General features: G+C 35.4%; 1 protein-coding gene across 2 annotated transcripts in view; it reads right to left on the bottom strand.

Annotated features, from left to right (window-relative positions):
* Positions 1-425: 425 nt before the first annotated feature.
* The window catches only part of tubgcp2 (tubulin, gamma complex associated protein 2), a 37,849-nt gene continuing 14,348 nt past the window's right edge, over positions 426-23,926 (bottom strand). For both annotated transcript variants that reach the window (XM_056469671.1, XM_056469672.1), the window contains exons 9-18: positions 20,524-20,669; positions 20,160-20,340; positions 17,397-17,577; positions 14,956-15,128; positions 12,234-12,362; positions 12,027-12,147; positions 10,371-10,514; positions 7,123-7,242; positions 3,295-3,458; positions 426-697 (exon numbers count right to left, since the gene is read on the bottom strand). In XM_056469671.1, the coding sequence (XP_056325646.1) occupies positions 622-697; positions 3,295-3,458; positions 7,123-7,242; positions 10,371-10,514; positions 12,027-12,147; positions 12,234-12,362; positions 14,956-15,128; positions 17,397-17,577; positions 20,160-20,340; positions 20,524-20,669 (1,435 nt within the window). In that variant the 3' untranslated portion in view covers positions 426-621. The remainder of the gene's footprint in view (positions 698-3,294; positions 3,459-7,122; positions 7,243-10,370; positions 10,515-12,026; positions 12,148-12,233; positions 12,363-14,955; positions 15,129-17,396; positions 17,578-20,159; positions 20,341-20,523; positions 20,670-23,926) is intronic.

The raw sequence follows: 23,926 nt of genomic DNA, 5'->3' as shown, positions 1-23,926 counted from the left end.
CATCGACTACCTATGACCCAGTTTAAATATGTTTAAACAAAATAACATCAGAACTTCTTTACCTTAAACAGTTAGATATTTAATCTAAAGCAGAGGTGTCCAAACTTGGTCCTGGAGGGCCGGTGCCCTGCATAGCTTAGCTCAAACTTCCATCAACACACCTGCCTGGAGGTTTCTAGTATACCTAGAAGGAGGTTGATTAGCCGGTTTAAGTGTGTTTAATTGGGGTTGGAACTAAAACATGCAGGACACCGGCACTCAAGGACAGAGTTTGGACACCCCTGATATAAAAGGTAACCCAAAAGGCTTTGTCTTCTACTAATATGACAAAACAAAACAAAAAAAAAACATTTGGGAAAGTAATACACTTGTACACAAAATGAAATGCAGTGACAGAAGGATCAAAAAAAGAAGGCAAAGCTACATTATTACTTTATTATACCGAGTTTTTATTGAGTTTGAATTTGTGGAATTTATACATGACGATAAAATGCATTTCCAACAGAGAAGGGCTTCATGTTACAGCACCATGTAATAGCAATACATATAGTTAAGTGGAGAAAATAGGCAACAAATCAACACACAACACTATAAAACGACTGGATATTATGATAGATAATGCTACGCTGCCGTCTTCTGGCTTCGTTCAATGGCCATTCGCTCCAGTCTCTCAGTGTAAAAGCCATTGAAGTCCAGCCTATAAAAGAAATCTCATTATTCACAGCACCCTCTGGTGAGAAGACTGAATTTAAATGAGGGCTTGTATAAGCTCATCAAAAGCAAGAGATTTAACAGGTTAGTGCTACATATTTCTTTGTCACTTGTAAGGCCAGGTTGAAGGGCTTAGTTCATCAAAAAAAAAATTTATTCTCTTATTAATACTCAACCTCATGTCATATCAATCCCTTGAGACCTTCGTTCATCTTCAGAACACAAAGTAAGATATTTTAGATGAAATCTGAGAGTTCCCTGACCCTCCATAGACAGCAACAGTCACAAGTCAAGAAAAGGAACCAAAAACATTGTCAAAACTTTGTCTGAATGCTCCAACACATTTGTGTTTTTTACATTTGTGTAAAGAAATGTAAAAAGGACTGTCAACCTGTGTCTCTTGCAATACATCAAGGTGCACATTTACTATATAAAATATGATGTTTGTGTGTTGCGCTGCTGGAAATACATCGTATTGAATGTAATAAGTGCGCACCCTGCACTGAAAAAATGCTTTTCTTACTTAGATTTTTTTTGTCTTGTTTCTAGTCCAAATATCTAAATCTTGAAATAATGAGACAATATTAAGTGAGTTTTTCCTTATAACAAGCAAAATAATCTGCCTATGGGGTAAGCAAAATAATCTTGTTTTTCCTTCTGACATTAGATTATTTTGCTTACCCCATTGGCAGATTATTTTGCTTGTTTTAAGGAAAAACATTAATTTTGGCAAATTATTTCCAAAAACAAGACAATATGTTTTGCTTGTCTTCTTGGTTTAAGAATTTTTTGATATTTGGACTAGAAACAAGACAAAAAAATCTAAGTTAAGACAAGCATTTTTTGCAGTGTGATGCGGGAGAGAAGACTTTCATTCTTAACATTTTTTGGTGTACAAAAGTATTCTTGGAGCTTCATATGATTACAGTTGAACCACTGAAGTCACTTGGATTGTTTCGAAAACGTTTTTGGTATCACAACGCTTGCTGTCTCTGGAGGATGAGGGAGCTCTCAGACTCTAAATGAATCTAGTTCTAAAAATAACTTGTGATCTGAAGATGAAAGAAGGATTAGGCTGGCCACAACTTTCTAAGTGTTTCACCAAATGGAATGATATTTGGTAGCAAACCTTATTTTGACACATATTTTGGGAAAATGCTTTGAAAAATTAAAAAAAATCAACAATACACTCCCTTTCGTTATGTTCGTGGCTGTTTTTGCCCCATTGACTTCCATCATAATATATATGTTTAGACTTCCAAATATAATATATTTTTTATTGCAAAGCAATGATACCATATAACCACGCATTCTTGATTGTTTTCTAATTTTCCCTGTTGGCAAGAGTTAAAATTTTCAATCACTAGTCACAGTACAAAAAAAGCTGAGTTTCTGCCTTCAGCATTGGAACAGCTTGGAACATAGTAAACATAGTAAGTGTATTTATGCACACACACTATAATCTGCTGTTTTACTCCATAGAACTCCATAGAAAATCCACAATTTTTTTTTTTTTGCACAGGCCTATCTAAAGAGTTAATGTTGCCAATTGATGATCAACAGTAAAAATGGCACGTTTTACCTCTTCCCAACCAGGAAAACCATCAACAATCAAGAATGCATGATTATATGTGGTCATGGATTTGCAACTAAAAAATGTCATTATAATGGAAGTCAATAGGGCAAAAACAGCCACCAACATGATGAAAGCGTAGTAAATTTGAACAGTACATAAGGGTTAAGGGGCTGTTCCCATGTCACACCTAAAAGCACATGGAGAGCGTGAGGCGCATTGCTTCCTTCACCAATTTCAAAGCCCTTTTTTGTGCTAACACTCCCGTAGCATCTGCCTTGTTAGGCAACCTTCAACCACTCTCTGAGAGCATGAAAAACTGACAAATCATTGCTGCAGCTCTGATACAAGTTTTATTTATGGAGAAAATGCAAAAGCACTGCTGTGTTTGGGTGCACTGCATTTGATGTAATTAGTCTACCGTTTTTACTGAAATGTGTACATGAAAAAAAATGTATGAAGCTGAATGGTTAGTTCTATTCACATGACTCAGTGCAATGACTCAATGTTTTAATTGGGTGTGCCTGGAAAACATGAGTGTGTCACTTCGTATTTGCACACACAAGCCCCGCACATGCAAAGGGCGATGTGTGGGGTTTATGCGGTCATGAAAAACCTGGAAAAGTCATAAAATTTTGAAATGACAATTTTCTGGCCTAGAAAAGCATTGGAAAAACAAATACACCAACAAAGCTTTGGGAAAGTCATGGAATTAAAAAATCCTGATACTTAAATACATTTTAATTTATTATATTCATTAAATTACAAATACAATAGTTCAATAAATATCATGTTGTTTAAATAAGCATAGCATCAGAGGGTTAAGAACTCTCGGATTTCATCGAAAAAATCTTACTTTGTGTATATCTCAGGAGATTGGAATGACATGAGGATAATGACATGAGGGGAGTAATTAATAACAGAGACTTCATTTTTGGTTGAACTAATCCTTTAAATCTGATAAATGTTACAAAATGAAGAAGTACTGAGAGGTTTCTCTGGCGACTCACCTGTAGATGATGTTGATCATGCTGTGTTCACAGTCATTGGTGCTGTAAATGCTGAGCTTGTCCAAAAGGTCCAGCAACAAAGTGCTGAAGTTACTGTCAAACTTGCTGATGGTCCCCTCGAACCCAGAGTCAGACTGAAGAGCATCCACATGCTCAGCTATAAACTAAGAAGACAAACAGATGACATTAAAGGAATAGTTCACCCAAAAGTGAATATTTCCTAACCATTGACTCAGGTCATTTCAATCTTATATTGAACACAACACAAGATATTCTGAAAAATGTTAGAAAAAAGCAGCCATTGATATTCATAGTAGGGACAAAAATACTATGGAAGTCAATTGCAGTTGTTTTATTTCCACATTCCTCATTATGTCATCCTTTGTCTTCAACAGAGGAAAGAAACTCAAACAGGTTTGGACCAAGTGGAGGATGAGTAAATGATAATGATTTTCAGTGTTGGGTGAACAGTTAAATATAGTCATTAATTTTTGAGCATGTGATAAGTCAAAGACTAAATAAAAAAGGAAGCAGACTTGTAACCATGACTTAAATTTTCTTAAAAAAAAAAAATCTATATAATAATAAATATAACCCTAAATATATTTGATACATGGGGTCCATTCTTCGTACCTCTCTTAAATGATCTAGAATGATCTGACAGATCCTGGGTCTTGATAATCCTTTTAATCTTGATAACTGATCCCTGGCTAATTTCATTCTTCAAACAAGATCGTGAATCAGATTAAAATGTCTGGATGAACTGATCTGAGGTCGCTGCATGTGTTGTGAAGGACAGATCTATCGACCCTCGTAATCATGATTAGCAATGCAACGATTGGCTGACGGCACAGCAGCATAATGACATCATTTTATTAATATTCAATTATCCATGTGAGGAAAATTACATAAAAATCATAGTAAACGTTTTTTAAGTATAATACGCAATAACTTTCCATATTTGTTGTGGGCTGCAGGCTTTACACTTTCGTGTCAGTCGAGAGTATTTAGCAATTTATTTAGTATTACATTAGAGTGGATTTTCTTTATAACAGTAGCCTAGGCCTATTCAAGTTTCTTAATAACTGGCTGTTTAAATTAATTTTGCATCAAAAAAAGCATTTAGATATTGGTAAAGGTGTCTGCAACTTTCGCAAAGCATCAAATCACCCTCATATTAGCTTTCAAAACATGTGCATGACTGCATAAATTATTATTCCTTAAAACAAAAAAACAAACAAAAAAAAAACTGTTGAATGTTGTGGATGTCTATTATCATACACAAATTGTACTAAAGCTGGTACCTTAAAATAGTACATGTTTGTATCTATAAAGTCCATATTAATAAATATTATCTTTAAACTCCTTGGGGAGAACCACCCCTTGACAGTCTTTGTACTTCTCAGATGGTGTAAATCTCAAATGAGTTTTAAAGAATGAAATGATTCTGGATCGTGTCAAATCGTCAATAACCAAATCCAGCTAATTGAGTAATCCACGTACGAAGAACGGACCCCAGGTCACACAAAATAAAAGCAAAAACATTATTATTTTATAAGTAATAAGTAAAATGTTTAAACTTAAATTGTTGCCTACTTTTATATAAATATAATTAACAACTGGCATCATATCTTTACTTTACACCAGCAATAATGACTTTCAGTATTATTTTATAGTGGTGGTCTGATACCACGTTGTTAATTTAATTTATATTTATTTTTTTAGAACCGATCATATCTGATAACAATATTTCTGAATATCAGCCAATATAGACAGCGATCTAACAGATAAATGCATGTAATGATATCTTATGTATTAAACACAATCTATTAATTTGATTTATTAGAAAAAAAAAACTTTATAAATAAAAACAGCAATGAATATTACAGATTAGGTTAGTGGATCTTCAGCAGAAAAAGTTACGAGTGCTCAATAAGTCTAATATCTAAACTTGATTAAATAAAAAAAGTGCGTAACAAACAGAAGTGACAAGTTATTTGTCAAATGTTCGTCATTGCACTTTTTACTGGTACAAAATACATTTATGAAAAATAGTTAAGCATATTTATTCATTCATTAATTTTCCCTGGCTTAGTCCCTTTATTCATCAGGGGTCACCACAGCGGAATGAATAGCCAACTTATCCAGCATATGTTTTATGCAGCGGATGCCCTTCCAGCTGCAATCAAGTACTGGGAAACACACATACACACTCATACACTACAGCCTACAATACATCTATTTTATTCAATTCACCTATAGTGCAAGTCTTTGGACTGTGGGGGAAACCGGAGCACCCAGAGGAAACCCACACCAACATGGGGAGAACATGCAAACTCCACACAGAAATGCTAACTGACCCAGTCGGGACTCAGACCAGCGACCTTCTTGCTGTGAGGCGACAGTACCCAAGCATACTTGTATATATATATATATAATATATATATATATATATATATATATATATATATATATATATATATATATATATATATATATAAATAACTATAAAGTTAAAAGATATTTCTTTTAAATGCTTAGCACATCTTTTAGATAGAAGAACCATACACATATAATAATAATCATCTTTTATTGCACAAAATTATTCTGATGTTCAATACTTCTTTGAAAACTTCACAGCACAAAGGGAAGATATCAATGCTTTGTGGATCTGTGCAACATCTTTTGAAGACGTTTCTTTTCAAATCTGAATTGCAATTTCGAGTAACATGATTTACAAAGTGAAAAAGTAATAAGACTGGCAAGCTAAAGTTCTTTTATGCAAAACCATAGGGATTTATCTTCTGATCAAATATAATGACAGGAACACTGAATCATTTGAGGGATGTTCATCGTGTTCCAAATGCGACATGCATTTTAAATAGAGAATTAATGGAGAACAAATGACAGATGCAGTCGAGGGAAATGCTGACATGAACTTGATTATAAAAACTATTGAATGGCTTCAGAACACTAGGAAAATAGTTCATGAATCTTTTTGGTACCCATAAACAAAGCTATTGGCTGTTTTTAAAAAGGAGAGGGCTTCAGTTGCGATTAAGTCAAACATTGTATAAAATGCTAATTTTAAAGCACTTCACAGGACCTTTAATGATGTAAACTAGTAATAAACTAGAAATACTCGGTCATAAGTGCAATTCTAGAATGTATAAATTGCATGATACCTCCCTCTTAAAATAAGGTAAGGAAAGATGACTGACAGAGTAAAATATGTTAATGTGTAAATGCAAATGTGCAGTCAGTTCCATGACTCCATCAGTGTTTCCTCTAGGATTTTTTTTCAGCTGTGGCGGCGGATCTTTCAGATCTTCCGACTGCCTATTTTAATGACAAATGTTGTGAGCGCAGTATTACAAGTCAAGATCGCATTCGCATTCCAAAGACATTTGCTATAGGTGAATTGGGTAAGCTTAATTGTCCATAGTGTATGTGTGTGAATGAGAGTGTATGTGTGTTTCCCAGTGATGGGTTGCAGCTGGAAGGGCATCTGCTGCGTAAAACATGTGCTGGATAAGTTGGCGGTTCATTCCGCTGTGCCGACCCCAGATTAATAGAGACTAACCGAAAAGAAAATGAATGAATGAATGACTGAATTTATATATTATATTATATTATATTATATTATATTATATTATATTATATTATATTATATTATATTATATTATATTATATTATATTATATTCACGGTGCATCCTGCCAAAGCAATAAAATAGGGAAATCTGTATGGCATGAATGACCCAGTGTGCTTTTAAAAGTGCCTCTATTCTCTGTATTGTAGAATAATGGATTCAGTGGCAGCGACTCACTTTAGAGGCCAGTCTTTTTTTCTCAGCCTCGTCAGCCAGGACTGAAGAGCCTTCCATAGTACCGTGCTCGAGAGTCAGTCGCTTCATCTCGCTGTCTATCCTCATGCTTTGTGTGAACCTCTGCAAAAACAATCCCGCATCAGCATGACATTAAAGGAAACCTTCATTATAAAAAGCACACTGAACTCACGCATTTTACAACAAGGACGCAACCCTGAACTAGTGACCACAAGAGACAATAATAAACTGTATGATTAAATCAAGTATTAGACTAAATAAATTCACTAGAATTTCACTCTATTTTCAAAGTTCAATTCTCACTATTAACAAACCATTAACTATGGCTTTTGACTCAAAGTCAAGAGTTTCTACTTATTAATAGTAAGGCAGTGGTTAGGTCAGAATTAGCATAATTATTAATAGTGAGTATTTGTCGCTATACATAAGTCTTTCTAATGTAATTACACTATATTACAATATAACTATAGTGTATTATACTATACTAATTGACCCTTCGCTAAGCCACACCCAAAAACCGCCACCCACCAATCGTGGCTTAGCAACTTTAGCTACGTGCAGGGGCTCTGTCAAGCTTTTGAGCGAGGAAAACAAGCCAAAGCGCTGTGCATATGGATTGCGCAAATCTGACACCTGGTAAACTTTGGACAGGGTGGTGGAATTTTTCCCCCTTTTCAAAACCTAAAACCCAAGGGGAGAAATGCCAGTGTGGATCAAGCTGTGTGAGGGGCACTAAAGGTGCAGAGTTAAGTTGGTTTTGTTTTGATATTCCTGATATTTTCAATGATAGACCGACGTCTATCTAAAGATCTAAACTGTGTTTCCTACAAAAATACAAATCAGGTTATGTTTCTCTGCTGTCTTTTTTTTCCCGCTCGGATATTATGTGCACTGCTCCGTTTAAGCCCTCGCCATAGTAGTCATGTGATCACAATCTGAGCACTTCCGATCAATATACTTCACATGCAGCTGTTTTTCAGTCATTTATAAGTCAATGTCGATGTCAGAGCATCAATTCACCAATGTTTTCATCTGTCTTTTGGAGATTTAGTCATTGGTGACGATGTTATAGTGTGTTAGTGTCTGCTTTTATATTTGGTGTCTGATTAATATTCGCTGGTAGGGAAAATCTGTTTGTTCACGTCTGCTATTTATACTTTGATTTGCATTTCAATTTATTTATTTTAATCACTTAACTGCAAATTAGAATAGAAACTGGATAAAGAGCACACAATGGACACATGGACAGTTATAGCTACTGTACATATGGGTCAATAATGCCAATATTTGGTTCTTTATATGAATGAATGCTGTTTCCTTGTCGGTTAGTAACGCTATATTTCATTGCACAACAATTAATCTATCAGGCTTTTTGGCAAAAAAAAAGAGAGATCACAGTTTAATTTGTTATTATTAGATTATTTTCAAATTTCACCTCTCCTGCTGTGCATGAACTAAGCTGTTGAATGGTCAGTGTATGAGGCGGCTAGGCTAACCTAGCTTCAATTTTGATTAAATAATTTTCTAATCGGTTGCCTAATATGTCGTGAATATACACCTGTAATGCATACTGCAGTCCTTTTTATGTCTGGCTTTCTCGGATATCTCACCTTCTCGCCAAAAATGACTAATTATATCCCTGGCAATGTCTGACACCAGCGCATACACATTGTAATTAACATGCCAAGAAAGCTTGACAGGCGTAGCAACAGTAACTAAGGAGGGCGGGGCTTAGCGAAGGGTCAATTATACTGTAATTCTACTCAACAATAGAGCATCAAACTGAATCAAAATTCAAAAATACTTATATTGCAAAAGATTTTCAAGTAAATGTTTTGAACATTCCAGTCAGCAATAGAAAATTAATTGTGGTATTCCAAAAATCTTAAGCAGAACTAAGAAATCTGACTTGAGCATCAAATCTGCATGCTTGAACGATTTCTGAAGGATCCTGTGACAGTCAAACCTATGACAACCATAAAAGACATTTCTTAACATATTTCCATCAAAAGATTTTACTTAAAATTTGTAATAACGTTTATGCTTTTATTACTATTTTTGATCTCATAAATGCAACCTTGGTGATTTTAACGATCAATCCCAATTCTATTTTTGTACCCCTTACCCCATGCCCCTTAAAACAGAGTGTGAAGAGGAAGGGCTTCAAAATTTACCTCTAAGAAAAGGGACAGCACTACAACACCTGAACACGTCATCAAATGTCACCGCGAGCTCTTACGTCACCATGAGATCGACGATCGCGACTGCAGTAGCTATTTCAGTATTTATCTTCAGAAAATCACCAAAGGCAACAATATAATGTTGTCATAACAGTATAATGTGGCAATAAGCTCATAACTGTATTGTGCTTTTACACCGTGGCTATATTCATCTATGCATAAGAAATCAAGTGTCAGATGTGAAAGTATGTAGTGGGATTACTATAAAGGAGTTATTATTATGGATTATAGATAGCGAAATTTATGTTTTTTTTATTGTTTTATCCTTAAAAATCACGATCATAAAACATGAACATTGTTATGAATGTAATAAAACATATGAATTCTTAATAATAACTAAAAATACTTAAATTTGCCTTCATGTAAACGCACAAAATGAGAAGTAGGGGTAAGTAGAACAGCTAAGGGGTAGAATTGGGATTGGGCAGCGCCATGAGAATTTTCAGAATTCTAAACATAGGTTTCTATCAGGGTACACACGACGGCGCCGCAAGTCAGCGGCTGTCCGCGGCGCCCTGCCATGACTCAGGACACTGTTCATATTTCTGCCGTGCCACAGAGCGCCATCTGAATAGTTTCATTTTAAATATCATGCAAATGTGCGCATCTGGTGTGCAATACTTCCAACTGTCATGTGCGCGCCGTGTCACGGTGTGTGACCTGCTTTAGGGTTCATTCACACAGAACGCATCTTTGTGAAGTGTTTGTGCCTCCAAGTTCTTCTGATTGGTCCACTGCTTTGGAACTGGCATTAAGCAGTGGCAGTACATGTAAAAGTTGAAGTTCTTTTAACTTGCATAAAAAACTCTGCACTATAAAACACGAGAGACATGAGCATAACAGTCATGCACATCTGTTATAAATTTTTATATTGAAAACAATGTAAAAGTAGCTCGCCATGTGTGAATAAGCGCCAAGAGACTTCTTTTATAATGTTAAAAAACCTCACTGATTCTGAATGTCTCTCCATGATGTCTGTATTTTTTTTACCTGCATGCAGTTGGTGAACATGACACAGACAGACATGAGCTTGGAGAAGATCCGGAGCAGTTCAGGGTTGGTGAGCATACAGTCTTTCAAACAGTTATCCAGGAAACTGGTGTGGTGACACAGCACATCATCAATGTTGGACGCCTAAAAAAGACAAGCCAGTTAAGCACACACTGAGAATTAATTTAATCTCCATTTGTGCTCAGCTATACCTATCACAATTATTACATAACAGCCTGATTACCATTATCTGAAAGAACTATTATTATGGTGCTCTTTATATAAAACAGCACTAATGCATAATGGCTCCGAATAAGGATTTTTGATGTTGTTGTTGTTGAGGTGATTATTTGAGCACTGCAGTACTGCATATTTATATTTTAAATATAATTATGTTTGATTTATTATTATTAGTTATATTATCAGGGTTTCTGCAGGTTTCTTTAAGTCAAATGTAACACTTTTTAAGACCATTATGAATGAAATTTTAGACTTATACCGGACTAAGCACTAAGGATTTTTTTCGAATGGCCCAGTAGAATTAGTTTTGGTGCTAAAATAAAAAAAAAATAAAAAATTAAATGTAGTTATTTCTTAGTTACATATTTTACCGTTTTTTTTTCCAATAGCTAACAATCGCTTACCCATAGATACCTTTTCTAAACTCATAACACAGACTACACCAATTGGCCAAATGGATCATTTTCTTCTCGAAAATACAATTTGGTAAATATATACAAACTCTTAATTTCAAAATAGCACATCTTTCTCCACACACATTAACTTTACCAAACCTCTGGAAATCTGAAATTATTCTGTCAAAGAGTTACACTTTTTCTCTTGACAAGGTACATGCAGTCAATCAAAGTATACCAGGTTTTAAAATACTGACTAGTGTTGACATTACAAAAACTGCAGCAACTTTTATGTTTCAGTTTTACAGCTATTTGCATGCAAAACATGCAATCCACCATTTTGACACAAAATTTCTTGGTTGGGAACTGTATGTTCACATGTCCAGTAATGTTCACATTCAAAAGCATTCCAGTAAAAAGCTAATACTGTTTACAATATGAGGTCCAATAGAAACATATAATAAAACAGAAAAAGTTTTACAGCATTGCTTACAGTGAACAAAATATCCATGAAACACACAAGACCAAAAAAACTCAGATAAAAAGGGAGGGGGTCTAAAGAAAGCACAAAACTACTGTTTCTATTCTCTGCGGTTTCAGGGTTATTCCACACGTTTTCATCATATATATATATATATATATATATATATATATATATATATATATATATATATATATATATATATATATATATATACATACACAAACATTTTATAATTTATATAGAGTGGAGAACACAATTAGAGAACCAGCTAAAATTTCAATTTCAAGAGTCTTGAGTTATATTCTGAAGCACAGTATAAAAAAAAAACTGAAGAGGTATTTGAACAAGAGCACTGATCAGCATTAGAGAAAACTCTAAGATTGTCCTAGTCATTAGTGTTAACCTGGCATCTAATGGTAAATTCCTCAATTATCTGACAAACCCTAGAAAGAATCAGCATAGTCCAATATGTCCAATTAAACATACCACGAGCCTCAATTATGAAGAACAAAACAAGTTTTTATTTCAGTGACTCACAGACTTCAGGTTGTTCTCCATGACGTGCCATGTGGGCTCCATAACCTCAAACATCATGTAGTACTGAATGTTCTGGACAAAGTTGAGCATCCGTTGCCTCAATGCAAAGGCAGCAGCAAACCTACAGATGACAAAATAAATTGAATAAGAGCTTACCCAAAGATACATAGTCTAATATAAAAAAAACAAATACATATTAAATCTCACCACTTCGCAGTGTGCAGTGAATATTGCTTAGTTGCTTTATTGCTGATCCACACATTACAGAGCAGCCTCTCTACGTGCTTGCAGTAAAACATGTGTCTGAAGAGCATCTGGTATCTTGTCAGGGCTTTCCTGTAAAACAGCATTGAGTGCTTCATTCTAAAGGCAAATGTTCTGTCGTTTTTATGTGTGTGTGTGTGTGTGTGTGTGTATGGGATAAAAAGTCCAGTATAATGTCCATAATGTTGTAATGCCCTTTCTAGCTGAACAGTTTCTGCCTGTCAACATAGAAAATTCAAGGGACTAACCTAAACTTGAGGAAAAATATTTTGTGCCAGTTACATTTACATGGAAATTTGCAACATACAACATTTCCAATCAGGTAGTGAGTAACGTGAAACATTTCAAACTACATAATGTAACGTATCCAGTCATGCAGTGTGTAATGTACAATATTGCCATGATCATGTAATGTGTGATGTGGCGTTTCTGATGGATTAGTGTGTAGCATATATCATATCCCAATTGCAAAGTGTGACATTTTCTAATCTTATAGTGTAACATAAAATTTCCCAGTTGCATAGTGTGTAGTATACACTCACCAGCCACTTTATAGAGTACACCTTACTAGTACCAGGTTGGACCCCCTTTTTTCTTCAAAACTGCCTTAATCCTTCATGACATAGATTCAACAAGGTACTGGAAATATTCCTCAGAGATTTTGGTCCATATAGACATGATAGCGTCATGTAGTTGCTGCAGATTTGTCAGCTGCACATCCATGATGTGAATTTCTCGTTCCACCACATCCCAAAGGTCTACTGGATTGAGATCTGGTGAATGTGGAGGCCATTTGAGTTCCGTGAACTCATTGTCATGTTCAAGAAACCAGTCTGAGATAATTCGTACTTTATAACATGGCGCGTTATCCTGCTGGAAGTAGCCATCAGAAGATGGTCAGCAACAATACTGAGGTAGGCTGTGATGTTGGCACGATGCTCAATTGGTACTAATGGGCCCAAAGTGTGCCAAGAAAACATCCCCTAAACCATTTCACCACCACCACTAGCCTGAACTATTGATACAAGGATGGATTCATGCTTTCATGTTGTTGATGCCAAATTCTGATCCCACCATTCGAATGTTGCAACAGAAATCGAGACTCATCAGACCAGGCAACGTTTTTTTCAATCTTCTATTGTCCAATTTTGGTGAGCCTGTGCAAATTGTAGCCTCAGTTCTCTGTTCTTCGCTGACAGGAATGGCACCCAGTGTTGTCTTCTTATGATGTAGCCCATCTGCCTCAAGGTTCGGCATGTTGTGCGTTCAGAGATGCTCTTCTGCATACCTCGGTTGTAACGAGTGGTTATTTGAGTTACTGTTGCCTTTCTATCAGCTCTAACCAGTCTGGCCAATATCCTCTGACATCAACAAGGCATTTGCGCCCACAGAACTGCCGCTCACTGGATACTTTCTCTTTTCCGGATCATTCTCTGATGGTTGTGCATGAAAACCCCAGTACATTAGCCGTTTCTGAAATACCCACCTAGCACCAACAACCATGGCACATTCAAAGTCACTTAAATCACCTGTCTACCCCATTCTGATGCTCTGTTTGAACTGCAGCAGATTGTCTTGACCATGTCTACATTCCTAAACGCATTGAGTTGCTGCGATGTGATTGGCTGATTAGAAATTTGCGTTAACAAGCAGCTGGACAGGTGTACCTAATAAAATGGCCGGTGAGTGTATATTTGCCAGTAGAGCTGTTAACATGGAAAATTTCCCAATTGTGTAATGTGCAGTCTTTCCCAATCTTGTAGCCTAATATGCAAACACTTCCCAAATGTCAACAGTGTAATGAGTGACACTACTGATTGCTTAGTGTGTAACATGAAACACTTCCAAATCACATAGTATAATGTGCAACATTTCCAATATTGTACCGTAACATACATTTTTTTCAATCATAATGCATGTTACACCTCCAATGCTTAATGTGTAATGTAACATTTCCCAATCGTGAGGTGAATGTTACATTTTCGATTCTAAATATGTAATGTACTATTTCTCAATCATGAAGTGCGAAATGTTTGACACATCCAATGCTTAACGTTTAACACAACATTTTCCAATTGTGAAGTGAGTAATGTGACAATTCTGATGCTTAATGTGTAACATGCAACATTTTCTAATTGTGAAGTGTGTAATGTGTGACACTTCCAATTCTTTAGCTTGTAACAGGAAACATTTCCCAAATGCATAGTGTGTAATGTGCAACACTTTCAATCACTTTGTATATAACAAGCCAGATTTAAGAATCATTTAGTAATGTGTAATGCGCCACATTTCTGACTTAGTGCAAAATGAGCAACATTTGCAAATCACTTAGTGTCTATTTGTGGATTACTTCTAATTGGACTTCAAGATATGTGACAATTACATATGATTTTTCATTAGCTTAGTGTGTAATAAGTAGTAGTTCATAATAAGTAATGTGTAATGACATTTCTGATCACAGTGTTAATGTGAAATATCAGGAGCAACAGAAATTTTCAACTTGCAAAACAAAAGATTATATAACTGCACCTTAACTGCATGACAATTCAGGTTTGGAACAAGATGAGTAAAGGTTTGGTAAATGATGAAAAGAAAAAGATTTCTTTAAGAAGCGCAGGGTGATTGTTACAGCCATACACATAAATATATCTGTTAATTAAAATACCTATTAATTATGAGTGAAAGTGGCCACTTGACGATGTAGTCGAAAGAGAAAGCCTCTAGACCGCTAAGTGAAACCTCTGTGGGCTCTGCATTAATTATGGCTTTCTCCTGCTTGGTATCTATGGCGAGGACACGTAACAGCTGAGTGATTACATCATGGGGCATCAGGTCAATCTGGAAGAGAAAAATACTGTTAAATAATGCAGTTTTAATGATGACCTGTTGTCTAGTTTCGGGCAACTGCGCATCATTTTCCATTCATTAAGGAGAATCTTCTACACCTCTATAACCACCATATAAATGGGTGAAAACAGCAACTCTCACACAAACCATTAAATTGGCAGAAAACGTTTCCATTTTGAGTTGCCTTTCTTTCTTGCCTTTCTTTTTGTGAGGATGCTTTGGGAAAAAAACAGGCATTGTCGGAATAAAATTGTGACTGCATTAACATTTCCAAAAAAAATTAGTAATGAATATCAGGTTTTATGATATTATAAAAATGTATCAAACTGGAAGTTGCTGAAACTTTCTTTCTAGTGGTGTAACGGATCACAAATCTCAATTCAGATCACGTTATGGTTTTTTAGTCATGGGTCGGACCATTTTTTTGGATCAGCCAAAAAGGGGAGGAGACAAATGTAATTTGCTTTCCTTTTTTAAAAAAATAGTACTGCAAGACACTTTTGGTTTTAACAAACAGAACTTAGAAACTAATTTAATTAAAAATAAAATAAAGAATAATCAGCTGAATAAAAATTGATGAAAAAAGATTGTGAAAAATTCACTGTAACATTAAAATTTTGTACAGCCCATATTTATTTTTAGTCTCATTTTCAATAAATACTTCAGTTATTCACTCATCAATCTTCATGTTTCATTGTTAGATGTTTCATTTGGAAAAATTATTCAGTGGCATATTTTTGATGGCTAGTTGTCGCCTATTGGTTAAATAATGTAATTGCTGCCTAAAACTTTCATAAACATCAGTGGTTTTATCTAAACTATAAACTGTTATCACAGTATTTCTGTGTTACTGTTTGTAACTTCATAACTAACTGAAAAGACAAAAAATTTTATCAATTTCTTGATTTTTGCACTTTTCAGATTTGAATGCAGCAATTCAAAGGATTAATAAACACATGCAAATCACCATCATTTATAATTTACGTTGTGTGGGTGTTGAGATCCCGATCTTTTAATGATTAATCAAACAAGTAGTGACAGAAAACACCTTTAATAACCTAAGTAACCCACCACATCCTGAATAACCTACCACAACTTCTTCCGTCATTATTATATTTTACAGGAAAGCTTAAATGCTTTCATACATGTGATTAGAATGACGTGAAAAGCGATCTCTCTGCGATCGTTACAAATTTAGTAAAGTAAAAAAATGAATTAATCCGCAGGTCACATGTGTTCAGAACCGTGGTTTGTGATCCTTACGAATCATGAATCAACCGTGATCCCTTACAATCCTATTTTTTTCAGTATGTTAATGTACTTCTAACTGAAACAGATTATTGAGAAGGGGGCAGGCTTTCTTTGTACATCATTCCCTTGTAGCAAACTAATGGTAAGAGAGGCTTGGTTAATAATACTGTGGCTGAAGCCGTCAAACTGATGTCAACATGGAAGGACTGCCACTCCAAACGTGGAAGCAAATACTCAGATTTGATTGAAGATTACCAAAATTATATTTATAAGATAATATAATAAGATTACCAAAATTAAATTAACTTGCAAGAATTAATTGTTTACCAAAACAATAATGATATGTGCTAGCAAAATACACATGATAAATTTTGATTTCACATGGACTTTTTGTTCATAAGCAGTAGTTGGCATCAATCCATTTCTGCTAATTTAGCATTTTTTCCCATGGAAAACCTATGTATAATGCACAATCATATACAGTGCTGAGCATATATAAGTACACCCCTCACAAACCTATCCTTTAAATTCAGATTTTTAATAGAAAGCTATACAATATTTTATTTGTGCATATACATTAGATTAGTAAGTACTGAAGCCAAATCTGGAAAATAATTTATGATAACGGTCCAAAAACTAGTACACCCAAATTTATATATTAAAGAAAAATATTAAATACAAATTTAATAAAGAGGAAAAATCAAGACAAGCAAAAAACTTGAAAAGTTTAGTTGGAATTTTGTAGTTTGTAATTTTTTTGCAATATTTTGCTTGAATTTAACTGTATTATCTTTCCATTTTTAAATATGTTTGGTGAATAAAATATAATTTAATAAATATGTCTGTTTTATAAATCTGTTTTGTTTAAATGAACCAAAATGCATTGCCTATATTCACTGAAAAATGGATACAAATATTCATTTTCAAAATGGGGTGTACTCAATTATGCTGAGCACTGTATATGACATATTGCAAAGTAATTGTCGACAACACAGAAGAGCTTTTAACCTTTAAATCATCTTTGAATGGATCAGTGTTGGCAGTGCTCATCCTCAAGGCCAGCTCCAGCAAAGCTTCCAGCCGTGGAGGAATGATATCATCAACCGGCTTCTTCAGTTCCTCCTCCGTCAGGTCCATAAAATGCACAAAAAAGTCTCCTTTATCCATTAAAAAGTAATGCTTGATTGACCTGCACCGCAAAGTGTAAAACACAAGATGGTTACTGTGATATGCAGTTAACGATTGATAAAAATGTCAAATATTATTCTACATATTAAACCAAAAGTAGACATTGGTGTTAAATCATACACGAACAGTAAGCATTGAGTGTACTTGATGAAAATTTGGACAAAAGTATGTGTGCTACTTCAAAACCACAAAAAATGCTCATGTTACTGTCAGTTACTGATGTTACTGACTACTGACCTGGGATATATTAAAACCCATGCACAAAACACAATGTAGTGCTAATAACTTTTAGAAAAAAATAACAAAAAAATAAAGGTCTAGTGCTTGTATTCACACATGCTTTTAAACTATTTTTGTAATAGTAAACAAACAGTAGATGTTATAAATTAATAAATATTTTTCATTTATAAATCGGTCAAATGATCTGGTGGTTAGTTCGCCCACAAATAACAATTATGTCATGTACATAATGTTGTTTCAAATACATTAGACACTTGTTCTTCTTCAAAACATAAACAGAAATAATTTAAATGAAATTTTAATGAGAGAATTTATATCTATTGGGAACCCATGTAACCAAAACCCTTGACAATAAAATAAAAAAGTGTAAAACAAATTAAGTACAAGTGTTAAGTATTCAATGATTAACTGAAATGTGTTTTTTGACATACAATAACCAATTAGGTTTACATAAACCCAATACAAATCAACTGCCTTTGCCACTGACCCACTGTGTTCTATTTTGAGGCAACTAAATTAGACGGCGCATAACTACCTGAAATCTGGTCTAAAGATAATAGCACAATGCTACTGTAGCACACAAGAAGCATTCTCGATAGCTTTTAAAGAGAATTAGAGATGAGACTCTGATTGGTGTATTGTCTGTTTTTCCCTAGACACATCCAATTACTCATTAAGAGAACAGGGCCAACCGTTTTAGATCATGCGCCTGGACTGCACTATGGAGGTCAATGGTTAAAGATTTCCAGCTTTCTACAAATGTTTTTATTTCATGTTCAACAGAAGTTGGGTGTCTAAAAGAAATGAGTTTTTGGTGAACTATCCGTTAAAGTTTAGTAAATAATGACAGAATTTAAATTATTGAGCCGATTGCTTACAGGTCCAACTGCTCCAACAGCAAACATAAAAACTGAAAATAAAGAGTCACTGTAATGCTAGTGAAAATTACCCTCTCCATAAGGCAGGGGTCTCAAACTGACAGCCGGCGGGCCATTTACAGCCCCCTCCTCCTCCCATCCATCCCACAACTGACGTCAAAAATATAACGAGATTCGGCCCACCAAAACATATATTTTTGAATCAATATAATTTATGTGCAGTCGCATATAGCCATTTGTAGTTTTGACCCTCGACCTACCGGACATTTTAAGTTCTGTACTATATATGTGGTTTACTTTCGGTTTCTCTCAGTGTACTGTACTCGCATGCATAGTATTCAAGAGTAATGCACACGCATATTACATCTGTGGCTGATTTAAACTTTATAATTTATGTCCGTAAGTGGTCTATTTTTACTAAAGCTCTATTTTTCTACATTTTCAAGGGTTGTTTGATTATTATTAGTTTTATACCACATGTATTTTGTTGTACAAACACTTCTTCATGGCCTACGCATTATGCTGGTGGTGTAAAAATATGATAATTTTGCTAATATTTCATTCAAATGGTCTCATTTAATAGATTTCCTCATATGCTTATCAAGAGTTGAATAAAAAAAATGTATATTAGTAAAAGTTTACTGCTGGCTGAATTGAAGATGTTAAAGTATATGTGAATATATGCATACTTTTCCCCTCTTTTTTGTAGTTTTACAAAAAAGAAAGATATTGAGAAGAACAATTGTATGTAAAGTCACTAAGCTGCTTTCTGCTGTTCTTATGCTCTGCTCTGTTAAACTTTTGGTTAAGCAACAATTGGCTGTGTATATATTTCATACATATATCTTTCATCAGATATATTTCAGCAGCTGTGTGACACAATAAACATGCATTTTCACTGATGACAGGTAATGCTTAAAATATAAACCTCATGTCCTAAGATGCATCAGTTGCATCAGGTTTCCACTTTTTTCTTGTGCTTCAATGTTAAAATAGCCCTCTTATGAATTGTCAGTCACTGATATGGCCCTGTGCCAATCTGAATTTGAGACCCCTACCATAAGGGATGATTCATATTTTCAGAATCGTTGAATTATAAGTTTCCAGAGCACCAAAGGTGTTAATGCTGCATCTTACAAGTCAGTCTGAATCATGGATTAAATTGGTCGGAAAACTTTGTCACAGCTTTGGTCCAGATGACTCAAATAACTTGGGTTATTATTTTTGAAAGAGCTGTTATCATGTTATATGTGCACAACCACACACAATATTATTAGCTATTATTTACCATTTTATAAGGTACAATTTTATAAAATGCTTTTATTTTAATAAGAAAATTCTTTTGTAAATCTAAAATCTAATTGATACTGTACATGCCTTGTCTGTAAAAGTACTGTCTTCTATGTCTACTCATGCGTAAGTTACAGTGATGTGATATGAAAGCAATTTCAAAGCTTTGTTTTACCTCAAGCGTGAAACAAGCTCCTTTTCCTCCATCAGGAAGTCGAGCAGAACCTTACTGGCATAGTAATATGCTTTTTCGATCTGCTCCACATACGCCCTCTCTTTAAGCGTGTAGAGAACTTCTTTGGCGTCTGGACAGGTTACATCACGGCCACACTCTCGCACAACATTCAGATACTTGCCTAAAATGAGAAAGTCATCACATTGATTTAGCCACTTCATTCTTTCATGATACATGGTAATGCAGTAATTCTCACCACTGTGTTTAAATCTAATGCTGTTTATCCTCTGCATAGGCAGCTGCATTCTACTAATGCATTAAAATGCAGTCATTTTACATTGATGTTTTATAGTTGCCTCCTCACCGGTGTTTAATATCTTATCTGCCATCTTCTGAAGGAATGATGGGATTCTGTGCTGGACGATAGTGTATCTTTGATCCCAGTATTTGTCATTATAATCCTCCTGAATCTTCTCTTTCTGCAGCTCATGTTCCTCAACCATGAATTCACTTTAAAAAAAAAAACAAACACAGAGTATGCTATACTTGTTACTGTGGTACAATATGGTGCATTCAAATGTATTTTCCTGATCAGCGAAGTTTAAAAGTTAGTTTTCTTTAGTCATGAGTATTAGATGAGACAACTAAGAACCACACAATGACAGGAAGAGTGACATCATCAGCAGCACAAGCACATGTTGAGTCCAATAAAAGGTTTGCAATAAGCCATTTATTTTTTATTGCATGCAAGACAAAACAATTACCATCAAAATGATTTTTAATTCTTTAAACTCAATTATAATGCACACTGGGGCATTCTGTAGTTAACTGATTAATATAAATATAATTTTTTATATTAATTATATACAGTTACAAATATTATGTAGTATTATTAATTCATTCAGTTTCTTTTCAGCTTAGTCCATTTATCAATCTGGGGTTGCCACAGCGGAATGAACCTCCAACTTATCCAGCATATGTTTTACGCAGCGATGCCCTTCCAGCTGCAACCAATCACTGGGAAACACACATACACTATGGACAATTTAGCCTAACAAATTCACCTGCACCACACGTCTTTGGACTTGTGGGGGTAACCGGACCACCCGTAGGAACCCCACGCGAACACAGGGAGATCATGCAAACTCCACACAGAAAAGCCAACCGACCCAGCCGAGGCTCGAACCAGCGAACTTCTTGCTGTGAGGTAAACGTGCTAGTCACTGTGCAGCCCTATGTAGTATTATATAATTAATAATACTACTTAATTTTTTTAAACTGTGTCTCCAACCATCTATTTACAATCCAATGTATCTTTATTTCTATAATGCACACTGGGCATTATGTAGTTAACTACTTATGTGTAATATATTTATTTATATAACAGTTCTGTCTAGTTCTCGAATCTGATTGGCTGATAGCAGTGTGATATTCTGCAATAACAGCACTCGTACAGCCTCTTCACCCTAATCTGTATTACTTCGCCCACAACAGAGCAACAGCAGATCAATAATCTTACTACAGTCTGACAAATATCACTGCTGTTGGACAACATAATGTACTTTTGAGGCTTTTATAGGTGAGAATGTAGTTGTTTAGATTGCAGTTATGCAGTTTGTTTATAAGGACAGTGCCTATTTTAAATATTTATAATTTCGGAGATTGGCATACTGAGCTGAGCAAAGACAGTTGACGCTAAGCCATAAGATGGTGACAGAGACTGCATAATAAGCCCTTAGAAGAGAAAACTCAGTGTAATTTCAAACTACAGCAGATCGAAACATTATTAAACAGGTAGTGACTTTCTAAGTCGATCTCTCTCTTTTTTATGCTGTAGTGCTGTATTTATACCATAGCAATCTGGTAGTGATATCCCAACAGCAACAGAGAAATACTGGGGGAAATGTCTCTAGACTTTTGGCATTTCATTCCGTTCAGCCTTATAATCTTATAATCTGTTTTGTCATAATTTTAGACGTTACACTAGAGAATCATTCAAATACTAGCTCTAAAGTGACGTTGGTGAAGTAGCAACAGTTTCTGCTGTAGATGTGAATGACTGGTGGAAGAAAGTAGTTTCTCATACAAAAGAATTTTTAGACTCTCTTTGTTTTATTTTATTTTTTATATACACGATTATGCCATCGAACAGTTGTATAAACGCAATATCACATGAGTAGCAGTGCGATATGGCTGTATATCGTCACTGGTGGACACAACGAACGCCTCCTACCAGTGTCGATATACAGCCATATCGCATCTAGGCGCAAAGTCTAAAGCACATGGTGCAAAAGCATTAAGAGTGTGTCCGAATCCACTTTTGCTATTTTAATAACGGAAAAATATGGAACATGGTCTAACAGAGTTGTGCTTATTCTCTTAATGAGTTATGGGTGTGTTTAGAGCATAACGTGCATTAAACTAATCAGAGACTCATTCCCATTCACGTTAAAGGCTCTGGCGCAGCCTACGCGTGGACGCATAGCCCTCGACGTGGCCGTCAGCGGTGCTGACGCGCACCTCTCAAAAAATGTAACTACACATCACAACAACACATAGTGCAAGCTCTGTGACTGGTCGGCTTGGTAGAGCTAACGAGTGTGGGCGGAAGTGAGAGCCGCGCAAACCTGACGGAGTAAGTGTTTACAAGTGTGGAGTCCCGTGAAGGAGTTATAAATAGAAACTGTTGTTTTGTGTTTACCTTGTGATTAAAGTTGTTGCGCGTTCGCCGATTACCGCCTCAAAATGAGCGAGTTTGGGCCACTTGTACATTAAGGCCACTGGTACATTACTTTCTCTTGCTCTTTCTCTTTACTTACTCCTTCACTTTCGTGAATAAGGAAACGGTGTTTGTACACACTCCACTGAAGACATCCATTAGCCATTTTATTTGTTAAGCGCAACGATTTACTGCAAAACTAGCTCTAAATTCAGTTCTAAATCCCAGCAAACAAATAAATGAACAAAGTTAATATATATATATTTTTTTCTTATACTTGTCTGTTTTTTATTCTTGTTTATGTAAAGCACTTTGAATTGCCACTGTGTATGAAATGTGCTATATAAATAAACTTGCCTTGCCTAATAATGAAGTGTGGTCAAAAAACTGAGTTACATCCAAACACACATCGTATGACCCATATGGTCCAAGACCCGACAGGTGGACAAATCTAAGCTTGATTTTATTAAAACAAATATAAATATGCATATAAACAATAATAATAATAATAACTTCATACAAAAGCAAATTGTCTTAAATAAACTGAAAAAGCCAACAGCCCCACAAAGCGGCGGAAGTGGATTTGCTTTTTAAACAAAGTGGTGCAAAATGGGAAAATTAGTATTGCGTTGGTCTCAAAATAGCAACTCATCACGCCAAACACGTCTTGCGCCTTATTGCAGCTGTCACGGATTGGTCAGGCTCTCACGATCCCCACTCACGAAGATCACCATCACCTGACTTCTAATGAGCACACAGCTGCATCACATTCACGAGCACCAGATAAAAGCACAGCACTCCAGTCGCTCATTGTCCGGGCTCGTCTCGACGAAAGCGGACAACTGAGCGACCACTCAGCGTAGTCATCCTCAGCTAAAACAAACGCTTTACTTACCTGTTCTCTTTGCATTCCTCCTAGTCTTCCTGGTCCACCCGAATCGTCCTGTCTTCCAGTCCTTCCAAGTCTGTGTCATCCTCTGTCAGCTGTATCTGGTGTGTGCTGTCCATCCTCGTGTATTCCTGTTACCCAGCCACGGAGGAAAAGACC

The sequence above is a fragment of the Danio aesculapii genome, chromosome 12 (genome assembly GCF_903798145.1).
Source record: "Danio aesculapii chromosome 12, fDanAes4.1, whole genome shotgun sequence".
In the NCBI taxonomy this organism is placed as follows: domain Eukaryota; kingdom Metazoa; phylum Chordata; class Actinopteri; order Cypriniformes; family Danionidae; genus Danio; species Danio aesculapii.
Note: the sequence above shows the minus strand (reverse complement) of the source record. Positions and strands in the feature narration are given on the sequence as shown.